The following is a 19,262-nucleotide window of genomic DNA, read 5'->3' on the forward strand; positions in this document are numbered from 1 at the left end:
AATGGCTAGTGTGATCAGCAGCGGTGAATACAGAGACATTATTTTAAGCTGGACAACCTGGTCGGAATGCAATAGAAGCTCCAAACAGACGTACGCCTTCTACACACACATTTCGCCGAACAGTATTCGTTTTAGTTCCATGCAATCATCTCTTTTATCGAATTGAATGTCTACACGTGTCTAAATTAATAAGTTATTAGATTTCATTTACTGCATCTTTGGCGTGTCTACAAACAGTAGCTCCCACCCGCACTTCATCTCTTTTATCGAATTGAATGTCTACACGTGTCTAAATTAATAAGTTATTAGATTTCATTTACTGCATCTTTGGCGTGTCTACAAACAGTAGCTCCCACCCGCACTTTGTAGAGTAAATATGACATTTATTCCATTTTAGCCAGCTGGAGCTAGGAATTATTTATACACTGACTGACAGAGCAAATGCAACACCAAGAAGGAGTGGTCAGAACTTTATGCCAATTGCAGGGTAGACTGACGTCACTGAGGTATGCTCATGATGTGCAATGCGCCGCTGTGCTGCGCACGTAGCGAACGATAAATGGGACACGGCGTTGGCGAATGGCCCACTTCGTACCGTGATTTCTCAGCCGACAGTCATTGTAGAACGTGTTGTCGTGTGCCACAGGACACGTGTATAGCTAAGAATGCCAGGCCGCCGTCAACGGAGGCATTTCCAGCAGACAGACGACTTTACGAGGGGTATGGTGATCGGGCTGAGAAAGGCAGGTTGGTCGCTTCGTCAAATCGCAGCCGATACCCATAGGGATGTGTCCACGGTGCAGCGCCTGTGGCGAAGATGGTTGGCGCAGGGACATGTGGCACTTGCGAGGGGTCCAGGCGCAGCCCGAGTGACGTCAGCACGCGAGGATCGGCGCATCCGCCGCCAAGCGGTGGCAGCCCCGCACGCCACGTCAACCGCCATTCTTCAGCATGTGCAAGACACCCTGGCTGTTCCAATATCGACCAGAACAATTTCCCGTCGATTGGTTGAAGGAGGCCTGCACTCCCGGCGTCCGCTCAGAAGACTACCATTGACTCCACAGCATAGACGTGCACGCCTGGCCTGGTGCCGGGCTAGAGCGACTTGGATGAGGGAATGGCGGAACGTCGTGTTCTCCGATGAGTCACGCTTCTGTTCTGTCAGTGATAGTCACCGCAGACGAGTGTGGCGTCGGCGTGGTGAAAGGTCCAATCCGGCAGTAACTGTGGAGCGCCCTACCGCTAGACAACGCGGCATCATGGTTTGGGGCGCTATTGCGTATGATTCCACGTCACCTCTAGTGCGTATTCAAGGCACGTTAAATGCCCACCGCTACGTGCAGCATGTGCTGCGGCCGGTGGCACTCCCGTACCTTCAGGGGCTGCCCAATGCTCTGTTTCAGCAGGATAATGCCCGCCCACACACTGCTCGCATCTCCCAACAGGCTCTACGAGGTGTACAGATGCTTCCGTGGCCAGCGTACTCTCCGGATCTCTCACCAATCGAACACGTGTGGGATCTCATTGGACGCCATTTGCAAACTCTGCCCCAGCCTCGTACGGACGACCAACTGTGGCAAATGGTTGACAGAGAATGGAGAACCATCCCTCAGGACACCATCCGCACTCTTATTGACTCTGTACCTCGACGTGTTTCTGCGTGCATCGCCGCTCGCGGTGGTCCTACATCCTACTGAGTCGATGCCGTGCGCATTGTGTAACCTGTATATCGGTTTGAAATAAACATCAGTTATTCGTCCGTGCCGTCTCTGTTTTTTCCCCAACTTTCATCCCTTTCGAACCACTCCTTCTTGGTGTTGCATTTGCTCTGTCATTCAGTGTAAGAAGCTATCTGTACAACCTTGTTGTCTTATATGCTAAATATTTCCTTTATTGTATAGCGCTACGGCAAGTAGTGGAGACGTTGCATGTGCTGTGAGGAAGGGTAGTAGGGGTACACTTTTTTGCCGAGATCGTGGCCACGAAGTCATAATTCACCCGCTTGCCGCGCGCATTTGTCAGTCTGGCAGTCTCTTTATTGTCTGTTAGTTTCTTAGTGTGTATGCAAATACTAAATGACCGGGCAAGTTGGCCGTGCGCGTAGGTGCGCTTGCATCCGGGAGACAGTAGGTTCGAATCCCACTATCGGCAGCCCTGAAGATGGTTTTCCGTGGTTTCCCATTTTCACACCAGGCAAATGCTGGGGCTGTACCTTAATTAAGGCCACGGCCGCTTCCTTCCAACTCCTAGGCCTTTCCAATCCCATCGTCGCCATAAGACCTATCTGTGTCGGTGCGACGTAAAGCCCCTAGCAAAAAAAATACTAAATGATTATAAATTGCATAATCATGCCGTACATCTATGTAATTGTACAGGACGATCTGGCCGTGGGGTTACGGGCGCGCAGTTGAGAGCTTGCACTCGGGAGATGGTGGTTTCGAATCCCATTGTCGACACCACTGAAGATGGTTTTCCGTGGTATCCCATTTTCATACCAGGTCAACGCTGAGGCTGTAGGCCTACCTTAATTAAGGCCACGGTTGCTTCCTTCCCATAAGTTCTATCTGTGTCGGTGCGAGATAAAGTCAATTGTAAAAACAGATATATTTAATTGTAATTGTAATTTCAAGGCGAGAGAATACCAACTTTACATTCACCGGACTAAATTATTTCGTTTGTATTATGCTTTTTATAAGTAAATGTAATTAATCAGCCCCGTGGATTACACCTATTCGTAACAATAGTTTTTTTTTGAGATTTTGATTCAGTGCTGTATAATAAAATTTTCACCAGGTCTCACAAACATACTACGGGGCATTTACTTAATAAATAACACAACACAATGAAATAACTTAGGAACGTTGGTATTAGCTCCTGTTGAAATACGATTACAACTAAATATTTTTTTTTTACAATTGGCTTTACGTCGCACCGACATAGATAGGATTTATGGCGACGATTAGACAGAAAATGGCTACACGTGGAAAGGAAGCGACCGTGGCCTTAAATAAGGTACAGCCCCAGCACTGGCCTGGTGTGAAAATGGTAAACCACGGACAACCATCTTCAGGGCTGCTGACAGTGAGATTCGAAACTACTATCTCCCGAGTGCAAACTCAGAGCTGCACGCCCGTAACCCCACCGCCACCTCACCCGGTATAATTACATAGAAGTACGGCATGATTATGCAATTAAAAATAATTAAGTATTTGAATACTCACTAAGAAACTAACAGACACTAAAGAGACTGCCAGACTGATGAATGCGCGCGACAAGTGGGTGAATTATAACTCAGTGGCCACGACCTCTGCAAACAATATATACCCCTACTACCCTTCCTCACAGCACAGGCAAAGTCTCCATTACTTGCCGTAGTGCTATACAAATTGGTTAGCGGCGACGAACAGCATTTTGTGCGTGTTTCCGTCAATAATTATGTTAATAATTAAAGAAAATAAACGAAGGAATTACCAGATAAGATAATAAGGTTTGTACAAACAGCTTGTTAAAATAATTCCTAGTTCCAGCTGGCTAAAGTGAAATGGGAATGTAATGTGTACTCCACAAAGTGGAAGGGGAGGGGAGCGACTGTCCCTCCTCGCCGCACCCCCTAATCGCCGCTACTGTTTGTAGACACGCCAAAGGTGTAGAAAATGAAATCTAATAACTTATTTATTTATACACGTGTAGACATTCCACTCGATGGAAGAGTTGCATGTATGAAACAAAAACTAATACTGTTCGGTGAAGTACGTATGTAGAAGGCATACGTCTGTTTGGAGCTTCTGTTGCATTCCGATCAGATTGTCCAGATTAAAATAATGTCTGTGTATTCACCGCTGCTGATCACACTAGCTACTGCCGATATGCAGACAGCAAATATAGTGCGGCTGTAGCATACACCAGCCTAGAACTATGCGGTCGAAAACGATGTTTACTAATGCAAGGGGTGCATTCGACCGGCAGCGCTGAGTAACATGCTGCGAGTGTGACTCTGTTTCTTATCTCTTCATATTCTGACGTAACCTGCCGCTGCCAGTAGTTCCTCTGTTAAAATCAGTTGGTAGATATCCCACACATCACTTATGCATGCGGGACATTCATAAGTAGAAAGTACGGCGTCCGTGAGCCACCTGGTATATATACTAGCTGTAGTACCCGTGCTTCGCTACGGGTTTCTCAGAAAGACTGACTTGGTGGTTTTCCTAACTGAATTCAACATAGATCTTTACAAAACCGTCAGTAGGAATGCAGCGATTGAAAGCAATGTTATCATATAAAATACTCGATCAAACAGAAAACCGCACACTTTCTCACTTTCAACGAACAGTACTACGGTGCCGATCTAACAGTCCAAAGTTCCAGAGCTCAACGAACAGTACTACGGTGCCGATCTAACAGTCCAAAGTTCCAGAGCAGGAATAACCAGGTCCCAGACTGCCGTGAACACTCCCCTGTCATTATTCCGTTAAATATTCACACTGCAAATTTCAATCAGTGCCTCAGAGTAGGGATTGAATAGCTCGAATGCTATGATGAACCAGTGTGTTACGTACCAGTAATATCAGAAAATGTATGAACCAGAGGAATGGCATGCTAAAGAAGAAAGTTATCTAACTCCCCAGCTACTTCCCGCCAATATATAAGCAGGCTGTTACACTCGGTACGACCAGGCGAGTTGGCCGTGTGGTTAGGGGCGGGCAGCTCTGAGCTTGCATCCGAGAGATAGTGGATTCGAACCCCACTGCCGGCATCCCTGAAGATGGTATTCCGTGTTTTCCCATTTTCACACCAATCACACCAGGCTGTACCTTAATTACATCTAAGGCCGCTTCCTTCACACCCGTATTCCTTTCCTATCCCATCGTCGCCATAAGACCTACCTGTATCGGTGCGACGTAAAGCAAATTTTAAAAAACCTCGGTACGCTGCAGTAATCCTATCTATCGGGGATGAGTGGAAACAGAAGACAAGAAGCACATCACAACAAACAATGGTCAATGTAATGTTATTGTTGATAAAGTTTATGAGCTTTCTATATTACAGGCCTTCACATTAGTTTTCTTTCGACTTTGTGATATTAGGGCGCCTTAGAAAATTATTTATATCATAGACTGTAGTTCCTTATTCTCACACTTTACATACCGATTTTCACCAAATTCTGTTTACCCATTTTCTCGTGACTCGGCGCTGGTATGGTATTAGTAACAAAAATCCAAATTCATGAATATCTCTGTGATTATATGCGGTACGGTAACAATGTATAAGACATAAGTGATCGGAAATTTAATAACTTCTTACATAACTACTACTAACTTACGACATAACTAAAGTTATGTTAGTTGTGTAGTATTTATCGATACCACCACTAATAACATAAATAACTTATTTGAGAATTACATTTCAGGCCTTCCCCTAAACTACCATTTCTCTCAGCGTGAATAAAATAACTTGTAGCCTAGATTGTAGTGGTTCATCACTCGACTTTACATACCGATTTTCATTAAATTCTCTTCAGCCGTTTTCTCGTGATGCGTGTACATACATACATACATACATACATACATACATACATACATACATACATACAGACAGACAGACAGACAGACAGACAGACAGACAGACAGACAGACCGACAGACAGACAGATAGACAGACAGACAGACAGACAGACAGACAGACAGACTGACTGAAATTACGGAAAAGTAAACGTGCATTTCCTTGTTACTGTGGACATGACCGATACAGAAATACCATTCTTTTCAAATTCTGAGCAATACCATTCTTTTCAAATTCTGAGCAATACCATTCTTTTCAAATTCTGAGCAATATAGATTACATTTCAGGCCTTCCCCTAAACTACCATTTCACTCAGTGTGAATAAAATTATTGATGGTCTAGATTATAGCGACTTATTCCCCGACTTTGCATACCCATTTTCGTGAAGATACGACCAGTAATATAATAAATATTTGAGAATTAAACTTTAGGCCTTCCCTAAACTACCATTTATCTCAGCGTGAATATACTTATGTATAGCCTATATTGTAGTGACTTATTTCCCGCCTTTGTCTACCGATTTCCATTAAGATACGACCACTAATAACATAAAGATTTGAAAATTAAGTTTTAGACATTCCCCTAAACTGCCATTTCACTCAGAGTGAATACAATTATTTATCGCCTAGATTATATCGACTTATTACCCCGACTTTGCATACCGATTTTCAATAAGACACGACTACTAACAACATAAATATTTGAGAATTAAATTTCAGGCCTTCCCATAAACTACCATTTCACTCAACGTGAATAAAATAATTTATAGCCTAGATTGTAGTGGTTCATCACCCGACTTTACACACCGATTTGCATTATATTCTCTTCGGCCGTTTTCTCGTGATGCGTGTACATACATACATACATACATACATACATATAGACAGACAGAAAGACAGACAGAAATTACGGAATAGTAAAAAATGCATTTCCTTGTTTCTATGGACATGACCGAAAGAAACAAACAGATAGGGAATCTGCCACCTGGGCGACTGCCCTAAATGCAGATAGGGAATCTGCCACCTGGGCGACTGCCCTAAATGCAGATCAGTATTGATTGATGATTGATTGATACAGAAATACCATTCTTTTCAAATTCTTAGCATTGTACATGCAAAACTCTTATTTTATATATACATCACGAGAAAATGATTGAAGAGAATTTAATGAAAATCGGTATGTAAATTTGGGGAAGCTCTTTAATCTGTTCTATAAATAACTGTATTCGCGCTCAGTGAAATGATAGTTTAGGGGAAGTCCTAACGTGTAATTCTCAAATGCCTATGTCATTAGTGGTCCTATCGATCAATACTAGATAACTAAATGTATATAGAAGTACATTTCCCATCATTTACTTATATATTTTTAACGTACCAGCTATGATAACAGAGATATTCATGATTTTCTATTTTTATTACTAAGTCCATATCCATGCGAAACCACGAGAAAATGCATGAGCAGAATTGAATGAAAATAGGTATGTAAAGTCAGAAAATAAGGCACTACAGTCTAAGCTATAAATACTTTTATTCACTCTAGATGAAATGGTAGTTAATGGGAAGGCGCCTGCAATTTAATTTTTAAATGCCTTCGCTATTGGTCCTATTGAAATATACTATATAACGAATGTTATAGAGAATACCTTTTCCGTTCATTTATGTCGTATATAGTTTTACCGTACTGACTGTGTTAATAGAATTCATGAATAGGGGCCGATGACCTCGATGTTAGGCCCCTTTAATCAACAAGCACCATCTTCATCATCATCAGAATTAATGAATTTAGACTTTTGTTGCTTAGTCATATCAACGCCGAGCATTGCTTACATGGGAATATTCTTCAGTCGTGTTGTCAGGCTATGGTTTTTGTCAAGATTTTTTTAAGGAGTACAACCGTGTGGTCATCGGTCCATATTGACAAGGAAAAATGTGAAGATCATTGCAAAAAAGAGAAAAAGTCGTAAAGGAACGATCGCTTGAAGAATAAGACAAGAGGGAGTTATGAAAGAAGAAAGGACTCCCTTTATATTCGATTCCCTAATATCACACAGTCGGAACAAAACTAGATGTGAAGAACATATATCACATAGTCGGAAAAAACTAAATGTGAAGAACATATAATATCACATAGTCGTAACAAAACTAGATGTGAAGAACATATATCACATAGTCGGAACAAAACTAGATGTGAAGAACATATATCACATAGTCGGAACAAAACTAAATGTGAAGAACATATAATATCACATGGTCGGAACAAAACTAGATGTGAAGAACGTATAATATCACATAGTCGGAACAAAACTAAATGTGAAGAACATAAAATATCACATAGTCGGAACAAAACTAAATGTGAAGAAAATATATCACATAGTCGGAAAAAACTAAATGTGAAGAACATATAATATCACATAGTCGTAACAAAACTAGATGTGAAGAACATATATCACATAGTCGGAACAAAACTAGATGTGAAGAACATATATCACATAGTCGGAACAAAACTAGATGTGAAGAACATATATCACATAGTCGGAACAAAACTAAATGTGAAGAACATATAATATCACATGGTCGGAACAAAACTAGATGTGAAAAACGTATAATATCACATAGTCGGAACAAAACTAAATGTGAAGAACATAAAATATCACATAGTCGGAACAAAACTAAATGTGAAGAAAATATATCACATAGTCGGAAAAAACTAAATGTGAAGAACATATAATATCACATAGTCGTAACAAAACTAGATGTGAAGAACATATATCACATAGTCGGAACAAAACTAGATGTGAAGGACATATAATATCACATATTCGGAACAAAACTAAATGTGAAGAACATATATCACATGGTCGGAACAAAACTAGATGTGAAGAACATATATCACATAGTCGGAACAAAACTAGATGTGAAGAACATATATCACATAGTCGGAACAAAACTAAATGTGAAGAACATATAATATCACATGGTCGGAACAAAACTAGATATGAAGAACGTATAATATCACATAGTCGGAACAAAACTAAATGTGAAGAACATAAAATATCACATAGTCGGAACAAAACTAAATGTGAAGAACATATAATATCACATGGTCGGAACAAATCTAGATGTGAAGAACATATATCACATAGTCGGAACAAAACTAAATGTGAAGAACATATATCACATAGTCGGAACAAAACTAAATATCAAGAACATATATAGGCCTACCACATAGTCGGAACAAAACTAAATGTCAAGAACATATAATCTCACATAGTCGGAACAAAACTAAATGTGAAGGACATATATCACATAGTCGGAACAAAACTAAATGTCAAGAACATATAATATCACATAGTCGGAACAAAACTAAATGTGAAGAACATATATCACATAGTCGGAACAAAACTAAATGTGAAGAACATATATCACATAGTTGGAACAAAACTAAATGTCAAGAACATATAATATCACATAGTCGGAACAAAACTAAATGTGAGGAACATATATCACATTGTTGGAACAAAACTAAATGTGAAGAACATATACTATCACTTGGTCGGAACAAAACTAAATGTGAAGAGCATATAATATCACATAGTCGGAACAATATTTTTTTTGCTATTTGCTTTACTTCGCACCGACACAGATATGTCTTATGGCGACGATGGGATAGGAAAGGCCTAGGAATTGGAAGGAAGCGGCCTTGGCCTTAATTAAGGTACAGCCCCAGCATTTGCCTGGTGTGAAAATGGGAAACCACGGAAAACCATCTTCAGGGCTGCCGACAGTGGGACTCGAGCCCGCTATCTCCCGATTACTGGATACTGGCCTCACTTAAGCGACTGCAGCTATCCAGCTCGGTGAACAAAACTAAATGTGAAGAATTTATAATGTCGAAAGCTAATAAAACTGATCAACCATAACATGACATTGACCATTGTTGTGATGTGATTTATATATTCTGCTGCCACTCATCTCCGATAGATGGGATTACTGCTGCGTCCCGGGTAAAACAGCATGCCTGAATATTGAAGGAAAGTAGCCGTGGAGTTAGATAACATTGCACATACTATATGATTGTCCGTTCAACGACAGGTACTACAGCTAGAGTATTCATACATTTTCAAACCGTGGTAAAATTGCATGGAATTAAAAGAACTCATTTTTTTGCTTCACGATAATTTTTACAAATATGTGTTTATTGTTTAAAGGAAGGAAAGTAAGGAGACCTAAACTCACGATTTGGAAAAGGAAATGCTCTGAAGACAAAAAATAATTTGGGGGAGAAATTTATCAATGGGGCAGATAAACCCATGCCGGCTACGACATTTAAACCACCCTGCGGTGATAAATGTCGGCTTCGATGTAAATTTAAAGTAAGTGAGGAAGACAGAAAATGTATCATAAGGAACTTCCGGCAGTTAGTTGTCAAGACCAGTCAGGGACAGTTTATAGCAAGCAGCACTGAGAAAACTGGGCCTGCATACAGGTATGACGTACATGATAGCACTAGGCTACCTAGAATGGCCTACTACTTTAGAAATAACAATGAACATGTAAGAGTTTAAAAGAGGATGTTCATGTCAACATTTGATACTGGAGATCGTTTGGTCACGTCAGCTATTAGCAAAACTTTTAGTTATGTAACTGAGGGTGACAAGAGTGCGAGGCATGGGAATCATAAATAATTAGATGATCAAAATCGGAATGAAATAATACGACACACCGAATCATTCCCTCGTAGAGAATCGCACTATTTACGGGCACAATCACTCCGGGAGTACACTGATGAAGGACTAAATATAGCTGCTATGCACAGGATTTCTCTTGAAGTCTGCAAGGATAAAAACCTGCAGAGCGTTAATATTCATGTGTAGAGTCAGATTTTTAGTGAAGAGTACGGCATAGGTTTTCATGTCCTAACGCTGGAACAAAGCAGAGAGTGTGAAGCGTTCAATCTTGCAACTGATGATGACAAAGAATTACTGAAAAGCAGTTATGATAAACACAAATACAGCAAATTAAAGAGTAGGGAGGAGACATAGCTTGACAAATTAGCTGCTATTGAACAGAAATGTGTAACAGCCTACTATGCTTTGCAGACAGATCTAAATGCTCCTGAAGTGAACAATTCTTCCTCTTATTACAAAAGAAGGATGTCTGTTTACAATTTCACGGTATACGACCTAGGACTTTCTGATGGCTTCTGTTGTTTGAGATGAAACCGTAGGAAGAAGAGGTTCCAATGAAACAGGGTCCTGTGATCGTGAATTTCTTATAAAGTACATTGTGCAGAAAAGCCTGTGATACTTTACTCCGATAACTGTTGTGGTCAAAATAAAAATAAACATATAGCATCACTGTATTTACAGATGGTGTTAGATGAAACGATGAACATTTCTTCTATAACCCGTAAGTTCTTCGCAGTCTGTCATGTGGTTCAGTTCATATTGTGATCGAAAACATAAGAAAAGAGCTCTGAGATCTGCACCCATGTACGTCCCGGCACAATGGAAAACGATCATAAAAACTGCTAAGAAGTCTGGAAATCCATATATGGTCACGCAGATGGAAATAGATGATTTTTATTTGAAGCTTTAAGCTGGTAAATAGGTAGCAAACTCAACAAAATTGAACAAAGAGGCAAAATTGTATGGACTTGCATCAAGGTGATACTAACAAGGAAGGATGCGCCATTCATCCTGGAATATACCACACTATCGTGAAGAGGGACAGTGGATCATCACAAGTCACAGGGGTTGTCCTCTGACAGGATCCGTGAAACTGCAGAAGGCTTATGAGAAGCCCTATGGCATATCTGAAGCCAAGAAGAAGGCTTCGATAACTTTATGTAATGCTAATCATATTCCACCTATGTATCACCAGTATTACAGAAGCATGTTTGCAGAATACACCGACAGTGTCAATAAGTAGGTTTTCTCTACATCAGAATTTGACGAAAGATCTAACGAGGAGATTGTGAACCATTTTGCAATAGACCTAGCTTGTAAAAGTTATAGTTTCCACAGTAAAGTTGTATTGATGTTCTCCTTTAAGTCATGTGACATTACTTATTCAGAGGAGTAAACAAACAAAGAACCCCAGAAACAATGACAAAATTGTAGACATGATATAGGCGTTTGGAGAAGGAGGTGCTAGAACAGCAAGTTGTGAGACCCTCAAGTAGCACTCTAGAGTAAGCCCCATAAGAGCAATATGTAGCAGCAATCTTGCCTAGTTATCATTGCTTCAGCTCCCTAGCGTTATACCGAAAAGAACAATAGATCATTAATACAAGTTGTGCGCCCCTCAGGTAGCTCTGGAGAGACCCATGCGTGCAATGTATAACAGCCATCTTGCCTTGTAGCCCTTGTTATTCTCTTCATATCCGATAAAACCAATAGATTCTAAGTCACATGTTGTGAACCCCTCAGATAGCTCTCCAGAGTTAGCCCCATAAGAGTAATGTGTAGCAGCCATCTTGCTTAAGGCTGATAACCTGGCTGTCAGACCACTTTAAACAACAAACAATCAGCAAACCACCCTGCCTAATAGCCATTCCGTCAGCTCCCCATAGTTAGTCCGACAAGACCAATAGGTGTTTAGTTACAAGTTGAGAGCCCCTCAGGTAGCTCAGATCTCCAGAGTTAGCCCCATAACAGTAATCTTTAGCAGCCATCTTACCCAGTAGCTCTTGCATCAGCTCCCCAAAGTTAGACCTATGGGACCAATAGGTCCTAAGTCACAAGCTGTGAGCCGCTGAAGTACTTCTCCATAGTTATCCCCGTAAGAGCAATATACAGAGGTGGCCAAATTATTACACTCATACAGGGTGAGTTGGCCATGCGGTTACGAGCGCGCAGCTGTGAGCTCGCATCCGGGAGATAGTGGGTTCGAATCCCACTGTCGGCAGCCATGAAAATGGTTTTCCGTGGTTTCCCATTTTCACACCAGGCAAATGCTGGAGCTGTACCTTAATTAAGGCCACGGCCACTTCCTTCCCATTCCTAGGCCTCTCCCGTCCCATCGCCGTCATAAGACCTATCTGTGTCGGCGCGACGTAAAGCAAATAACAAAAAAATGCACTCATTATGACTTTCTTTATATATTTTACTTTACCTACGCTTATCACACACTGCATTTGAACCTTAAGTGTTTTGGAACCTCGTATGCATCACCTTGTTCTTACTCAACATTTCCAGCCTTTCAGCCATGCTTTCCACAAGATGTATACATGCCGTACATACATCAGTGTCATTATCCCACATTTCGATAAGTTCGCGTTTCAGTTGTTCTTTGGTTGTAACATTTTTCTGTTTCAGTTTTTTGTTTCAGAATTGCCCATATGTTTTCTATGGGGTTCATATCTGGAGAAATACCTGGTCATGGGAGCACCGTGACTTCATTATCTAGAAGAAACGTTGACAAGGTCCTTGTTTTGTGACACGGTGCCCGATCATGCACGAAGGTGTTTCTAAACCACTGATGTTTCTAAACTACTGATGAGCCTGAGGCAATAGTTGATTTTGGAGCACTGATAAATACTGGTCTTGCCTCATGGTGCCTTATATAAAGTAAAGAGACAGACAGACATCATGCCCCAAACCATGAAAAAAGTAGGATGCTTAACCGTTTGATGCACATATTGTAATTTATACTCTTCATCGAGTCTTCTCTGTACATACTGACTGGTACCTCTGACACACACTGAATACTACCTGAAAGACAAACCAACAATATTTGCTGCTTTTAATGAGGCAGATGTAAAAATACAGTATTGCAAAACTGAGTAAAAGAAATTGAGATCTCATTGAAATGTTGATGCAACACAATATATAATGCAATCACGACTGTACTGAAGTGGACTGAAGTAAAACTATAATAAAACAGTTATAAAAGACAAGGATACCATCTTCTAGTCTGCAAAACTCCAATGCTGAAGTCCTCTGGGTGAAATTCCAATTCATGTTTTTTCAAGCTGTCAAGCTGTCAAGACACATATTCTTCAATTTCCTTAAAGCCCGAGGAGCAAGTATTTTCTTGCGTCCGCATTTTCTAACTCTGTTTTCTTTGAACACTTACCCTTGTGAAACTCAATTAAATATTGCTCACAGATTTTTGAGAGATATTAAATCTCCTTGCAATGTCTCTCTGAGAATATATTTTCTCTTAAGTCACTTTTTCGCTCCATTGCCTCAAAAGATACGTTAGCAGATGTTCCACTGATAAACACACCGCCACATGAAATTCTTGAACTCAAAATGCAAAAATAACACCCCAGAAACGATGATAGGTGATTCACTTCATGATAATTACAGCAAAATTGAAGATTGATTGGAAAAAATGTCTGTATATAGAATTACATCAATGTAAGAATCACTCGCATGAAAAATGAAAAGAAACTATTTGCCATTGTGGTGACTGTTGTTGCCAAGTCAAGTCAAAAATTTCAGAAATAGATGTAAGACATTATTAAATAAAGAAAACACCCAATACATTCTTTGAAACAGGTTCCAAGTACAGGAAAACACGAATAAAAAGATGAAAGCATCTTGAGTAAATTATGGTGCCCACCTCTATATAGCATGCCATCTTGCCTAGTACGGCAGTTGGGTTAAGCCTGGGATCGAATCCAAGTCAGTAAGGTTAAGATTGCTCTCATATGCTGTATGGCCGGTTGACGAACTTCGAATGTGTAAGCTTAAGGTAGGTTACGTGATGACGTCGGTTACTGGGTTAAGTTTGCTCCATTATGCAGGTAGCTTGAGCATCGAACTTGGGTCTGTACGTTTAGTGACCCTGTAAGGTTTGGTCTGGAGTCGAATCCAACCCTGTCAGCTCAAGCTTACACACATAGCCAGCGTTAGAATATGACATCATGTGAGGTTAAGTATACACTCTTACCCAGCACATCTCAGCAGAGATTACCAGGCACTAGCGGTGGGGGAGGTGGAGAAATCTCCAATTTACCCCACTTTTAATCCACCATTATAAGCAGTTTTATTACTGGATCGAACGGAAAGTGTCCAGTTTTTCCATGTCGTTGGGTCGAATTTATGTCGCATTTAGGGAACCATACCCAATCGCCGAGTGATCCAACAAATGGTCCTGAAAGCCGGGATATTAGTTATTACAGAATCGAAGCTGGTATCTCGGGCACATTCCATGCCACGATCCCTCCTTGCCGCTAGATTTACCCAGTCCATTGTGGGTCTTCAAACCGTTATAATTAAACACTCATTTTGAATTTGTACAAGCAAGGTCAAAAACCTGCTTCACAGAATATTACTGAGAGTGCTCACGGTTACTTTTGAAAGACTCAGGGCTGTCGGGTGGGCGGATTAAGTTGATGAGATGCCTACTTCGTTCTCACTGGTTTGCGTACGGAATACTGGAAAGCGTAACAGTATGGTACACAATAACTATAATTGATTTTTAGTTTATAAATCCACAGTTTTTATTTTTAGATCGATATCTGGAATGGAGGTAATTTCATAAAATATATTCATATAATCACTACTTTAACATTCAAAAGCACAATCGGAAGTATTCATCTAAACACTTTCGAATTAAACATCGATTTCTGAAAAGAATCAATCCTAGACAAATTAACCTCTGGCTCACTAGTTTTACTTAACCCTGTATTCTTTTGACATTTCTTAGCCGCTGTCTTCTATTTAAGAATGAATCTGTATATTTCATACTGCTTAAATAGCACCACTAACCGAAAGTCACTTAAAACAAAGCAAAGTATGTCATAACAGCTTGAACTTCTAATTTCCTAACGGATACTAATTACATAGAGTCTTTGCGTCCAGTCTTATACAGTCCGTTAACTTGAATGTATGGTTACTAGAAAGATCAGAGCGCATGGTATTGTATGTTCCTCGCATTTAATATTTTATTCGACACAGTTGTAAATATTATAAAGGTGTGATTCACTTCCCATGTAGATAAACGCCCTGTAAATATCTCCAAACATCCGAGGTAGTCATAACGCTATTCTTTCCCTGACTTAATACTACCGGCGATAAAATACTTATATTCTGGAGAAAATATTTTACTTCAAAATAGGAGTTCTCGGTGATATTGTGTATACATTTCGTTTATTGCTTCCTGTCCAAGAAAATAACAGGAATTCATGTAGCAATTTTATTATTATTATTATTATTATTATTATTATTATTATTATTATTATTATTATTATTATTATTATTATTATTATTTCTAATACTTTATTCACAAAATACTCTTCAAGTCGAAGAAAGTAAACCAACTTTTCCGCTGCAATAATCAAATCCTTACCTAAATTAAATCAAAATTCTAGGTAAGTTGTTCATTTAACAGTAGTCACACTGTGTAACTTGTCATATTGGATAATTACGCAAGCCTTTCTGCAAAAACACGCCATGGCAAATTCTTCCAAAGAGTGGTGAAAACTATATGTTGGAACAGAATAACTTAATCCTACATCACGTTCTTGTGCTAATAAACTTGGTTTTGCAGCTTACACCTGTATATAAGTGCAATGTATTACTGTATATCAGTCCATAACTTCTTGCATATTTCCAGGTGGAAGTCCATTGGGACCGTTCAGTCCAGGCGTTGGTTCTTCCTTATCAACTTCCTCACCTGGGACAAGTGGAATATTTCTTGGAATGGACTGGGGAGGCTTCTCACCGTATCATCTTTCACAGCAGAAACCACTAGAATCAGGAGAATTAGATTCAGATTTACTGAGATTAAAACCACCTAACAAGGACCAGCACCACTCACCGACCATGTTGACACCAGAATAACTTCCTTTTAGCCACAACATTCAGAGAAATATTACTTTAGAGACTCTCCAAAGAATACCTATTAAAGAAATATTCTGAAGAGACTCCGTAATTCCCATACATTGTACAAAGGAATGGTTTCCCCAGAGAAAGTACCTACCTTTCAGTAGTCAAAACATACAATACTTGAATTATTAAGAATAATAATACCACCTGTACAACCAAAGAGTGAAAGGGATCCTAGTGCGTAGACCATCAGTGAATAATAACTTTTATTGTGAAAATGATCATGTAGGTATGTATGGTAAACGGAATAAATTGATAATAGGAAAATTTACACAAGTTGTTAGGTGTAAATTACTTGTTGGGTTATATTTTATATATCTCAAGTTACAATATTAGACAAATATTCTCATGATATAATATATTTACCATAGAATGTACAAAGAAATGATTTTCTCTGAGCATGGTCCTACATTTCTGTAGTCAAAGCATACCATACTTGAATTATTAGGAATAATATCGTAACACCTAGGCTAATATACAACCAAAGAGTGAAAGGGGTGGTAGTGCGTGGGCCATCTGGGAGTGAAAATGACCATGTAGGTATGTATCATAAGCGGTATACATTGGAAATAGGGCATTTTACAAAAAATATTGGATGTAAATGACTTCTAGGTTATGTTTTATAAATCACAAATTACAATCAAAGTGTTGTATGTATTTGGTAAAAACATTGCCAAAATTCCGTAAATTATGCATAATGTAAATAAACATTGCAATTTCGAACAGAGAATTTCCATACCAAAGTACAGATTTAACAGTTCCAGAAGCAGGAAGTAAGTATTACTTTCATTTGTTACGATTATTCATTTTCCATTGCCAAATGAACGCAATGCATAATTACTACAGAGCAGAAGAGAGAATGAGTAATTTGAATAATACTTGTTTCCAAATTATTGAAATATACTGTACTGTTTCCAGACATGAAGAAACTAGAAGCACTGAATTAGAATGGAGTAAAGGTTTCCGTAGGAATTTTTCATGATACCATACCGGTATACGAAAATTATCAATTGCCATTGTTGAATCTACACTGACTGACAGAGCAAATGCAACACCAAGAAGGAGTGGTCAGAACTTTATGCCAATTGCAGGGTAGACTGACGTCACTGAGGTATGCTCATGATGTGAAATGCGCCGCTGTGCTGCGCACGTAGCGAACGATAAATGGGACACGGCGTTGGCGAATGGCCCACTTCGTACCGTGATTTCTCAGCTGACAGTCATTGTAGAACGTGTTGTCGTGTGCCACAGGACACGTGTATAGCTAAGAATGCCAGGCCGCCGTCAACGGAGGCATTTCCTGCAGACAGACGACTTTACGAGGGGTATGGTGATCGGGCTGAGAAAGGCAGGTTGGTCGCTTCGTCAAATCGCAGCCGATACCCATAGGGATGTGTCCACAGTGCAGCGCCTGTGGCGAAGATGGTTGGCGCAGGGACATGTGGCACGTGCGAGGGGTCCAGGCGCAGCCCGAGTGACGTCAGCACGCGAGGATCGGCGCATCCGCCGCCAAGCGGTGGCAGCCCCGCACGCCACGTCAACCGCCATTCTTCAGCATGTGCAAGACACCCTGGCTGTTCCAATATCGACCAGAACAATTTCCCGTCGATTGGTTGAAGGAGGCCTGCACTCCCGGCGTCCGCTCAGAAGACTACCATTGACTCCACAGCATAGACGTGCACGCCTGGCATGGTGCCGGACTAGAGCGACTTGGATGAGGGAATGGCGGAACGTCGTGTTCTCCGATGAGTCACGCTTCTGTTCTGTCAGTGATAGTCACCGCAGACGAGTGTGGCGTCGGCGTGGAGAAAGGTCCAATCCGGCAGTAACTGTGGAGCGCCCTACCGCTAGACAACGCGGCATCATGGTTTGGGGCGCTATTGCGTATGATTCCACGTCACCTCTAGTGCGTATTCAAGGCACGTTAAATGCCCACCGCTACGTGCAGCATGTGCTGCGGCCGGTGGCACTCCCGTACCTTCAGGGGCTGCCCAATGCTCTGTTTCAGCAGGATAATGCCCGCCCACACACTGCTCGCATCTCCCATCAGGCTCTACGAGGTGTACAGATGCTTCCGTAGCCAGCGTACTCTCCGGATCTCTCACCAATCCAACACGTGTGGGATCTCATTGGACGCCGTTTGCAAACTCTGCCCCAGCCTCGTACGGACGACCAACTGTGGCAAATGGTTGACAGAGAATGGAGAACCATCCCTCAGGACACCATCCGCACTCTTATTGACTCTGTACCTCGACGTGTTTCTGCGTGCATCACCGCTCGCGGTGGTCCTACATCCTACAGAGTCGATGCCGTGCGCATTGTGTAACCTGCATATCGGTTTGAAATAAACAGCAATTATTCGTCCGTGCCGTCTCTGTTTTTTCTCCAATTTTCATCCCTTTCGAACCACTCCTTCTTGGTGTTGCATTTGCTCTGTCAGTCAGTGTATAAGCATTTAACAAAATTCACAAAAATATTCTACCTACGAAAAGATTCTAACATCTTGGGGAGCACCACATCAAAAACGCCTTCCGGTTTTCATGGTTCTCATTCATGCGATCAGTAAATACAATTTTAAACATAAGCATAATTTTTCCATCCTGTCATATGATGAGATTTTTTCGGCAACTCCATTTCTCGTTTCAGATAATTCCTTTGTGAGTCAATCTCAGGGTCACATATATCTCCGAAATTGCAGACTTGTTTCTAAATTTATCTTCTTCATGGTGGAATATCTAATCTATCTCCAGCCGGATGAACAAAGCACGGCTTTTTACTCTCGGCTAGCCAATCCACATTAGATAAAAGTACTCTAGGTATTTTTAAAAGGGAATGTGCTGATCTTCTCATCTCAAAACTCATTT

At 40.7% G+C, this 19,262-nt stretch overlaps 1 protein-coding gene across 1 annotated transcript in view; it reads left to right on the forward strand.

The window, feature by feature from the left end:
* Positions 1-16,656, forward strand: part of LOC136862785 (aristaless-related homeobox protein) — a 210,342-nt gene extending 193,686 nt beyond the window's left edge. Inside the window, exon 7 of the mRNA XM_068226517.1 lies at positions 16,127-16,656. Coding sequence (XP_068082618.1) covers positions 16,127-16,353 — 227 coding nt within the window. The 3' untranslated portion in view covers positions 16,354-16,656. The remainder of the gene's footprint in view (positions 1-16,126) is intronic.
* The last annotated feature ends 2,606 nt before the right edge of the window (positions 16,657-19,262 follow it).

Source organism: Anabrus simplex, chromosome 2 (assembly GCF_040414725.1).
Source record: "Anabrus simplex isolate iqAnaSimp1 chromosome 2, ASM4041472v1, whole genome shotgun sequence".
Lineage (NCBI taxonomy): Eukaryota > Metazoa > Arthropoda > Insecta > Orthoptera > Tettigoniidae > Anabrus > Anabrus simplex.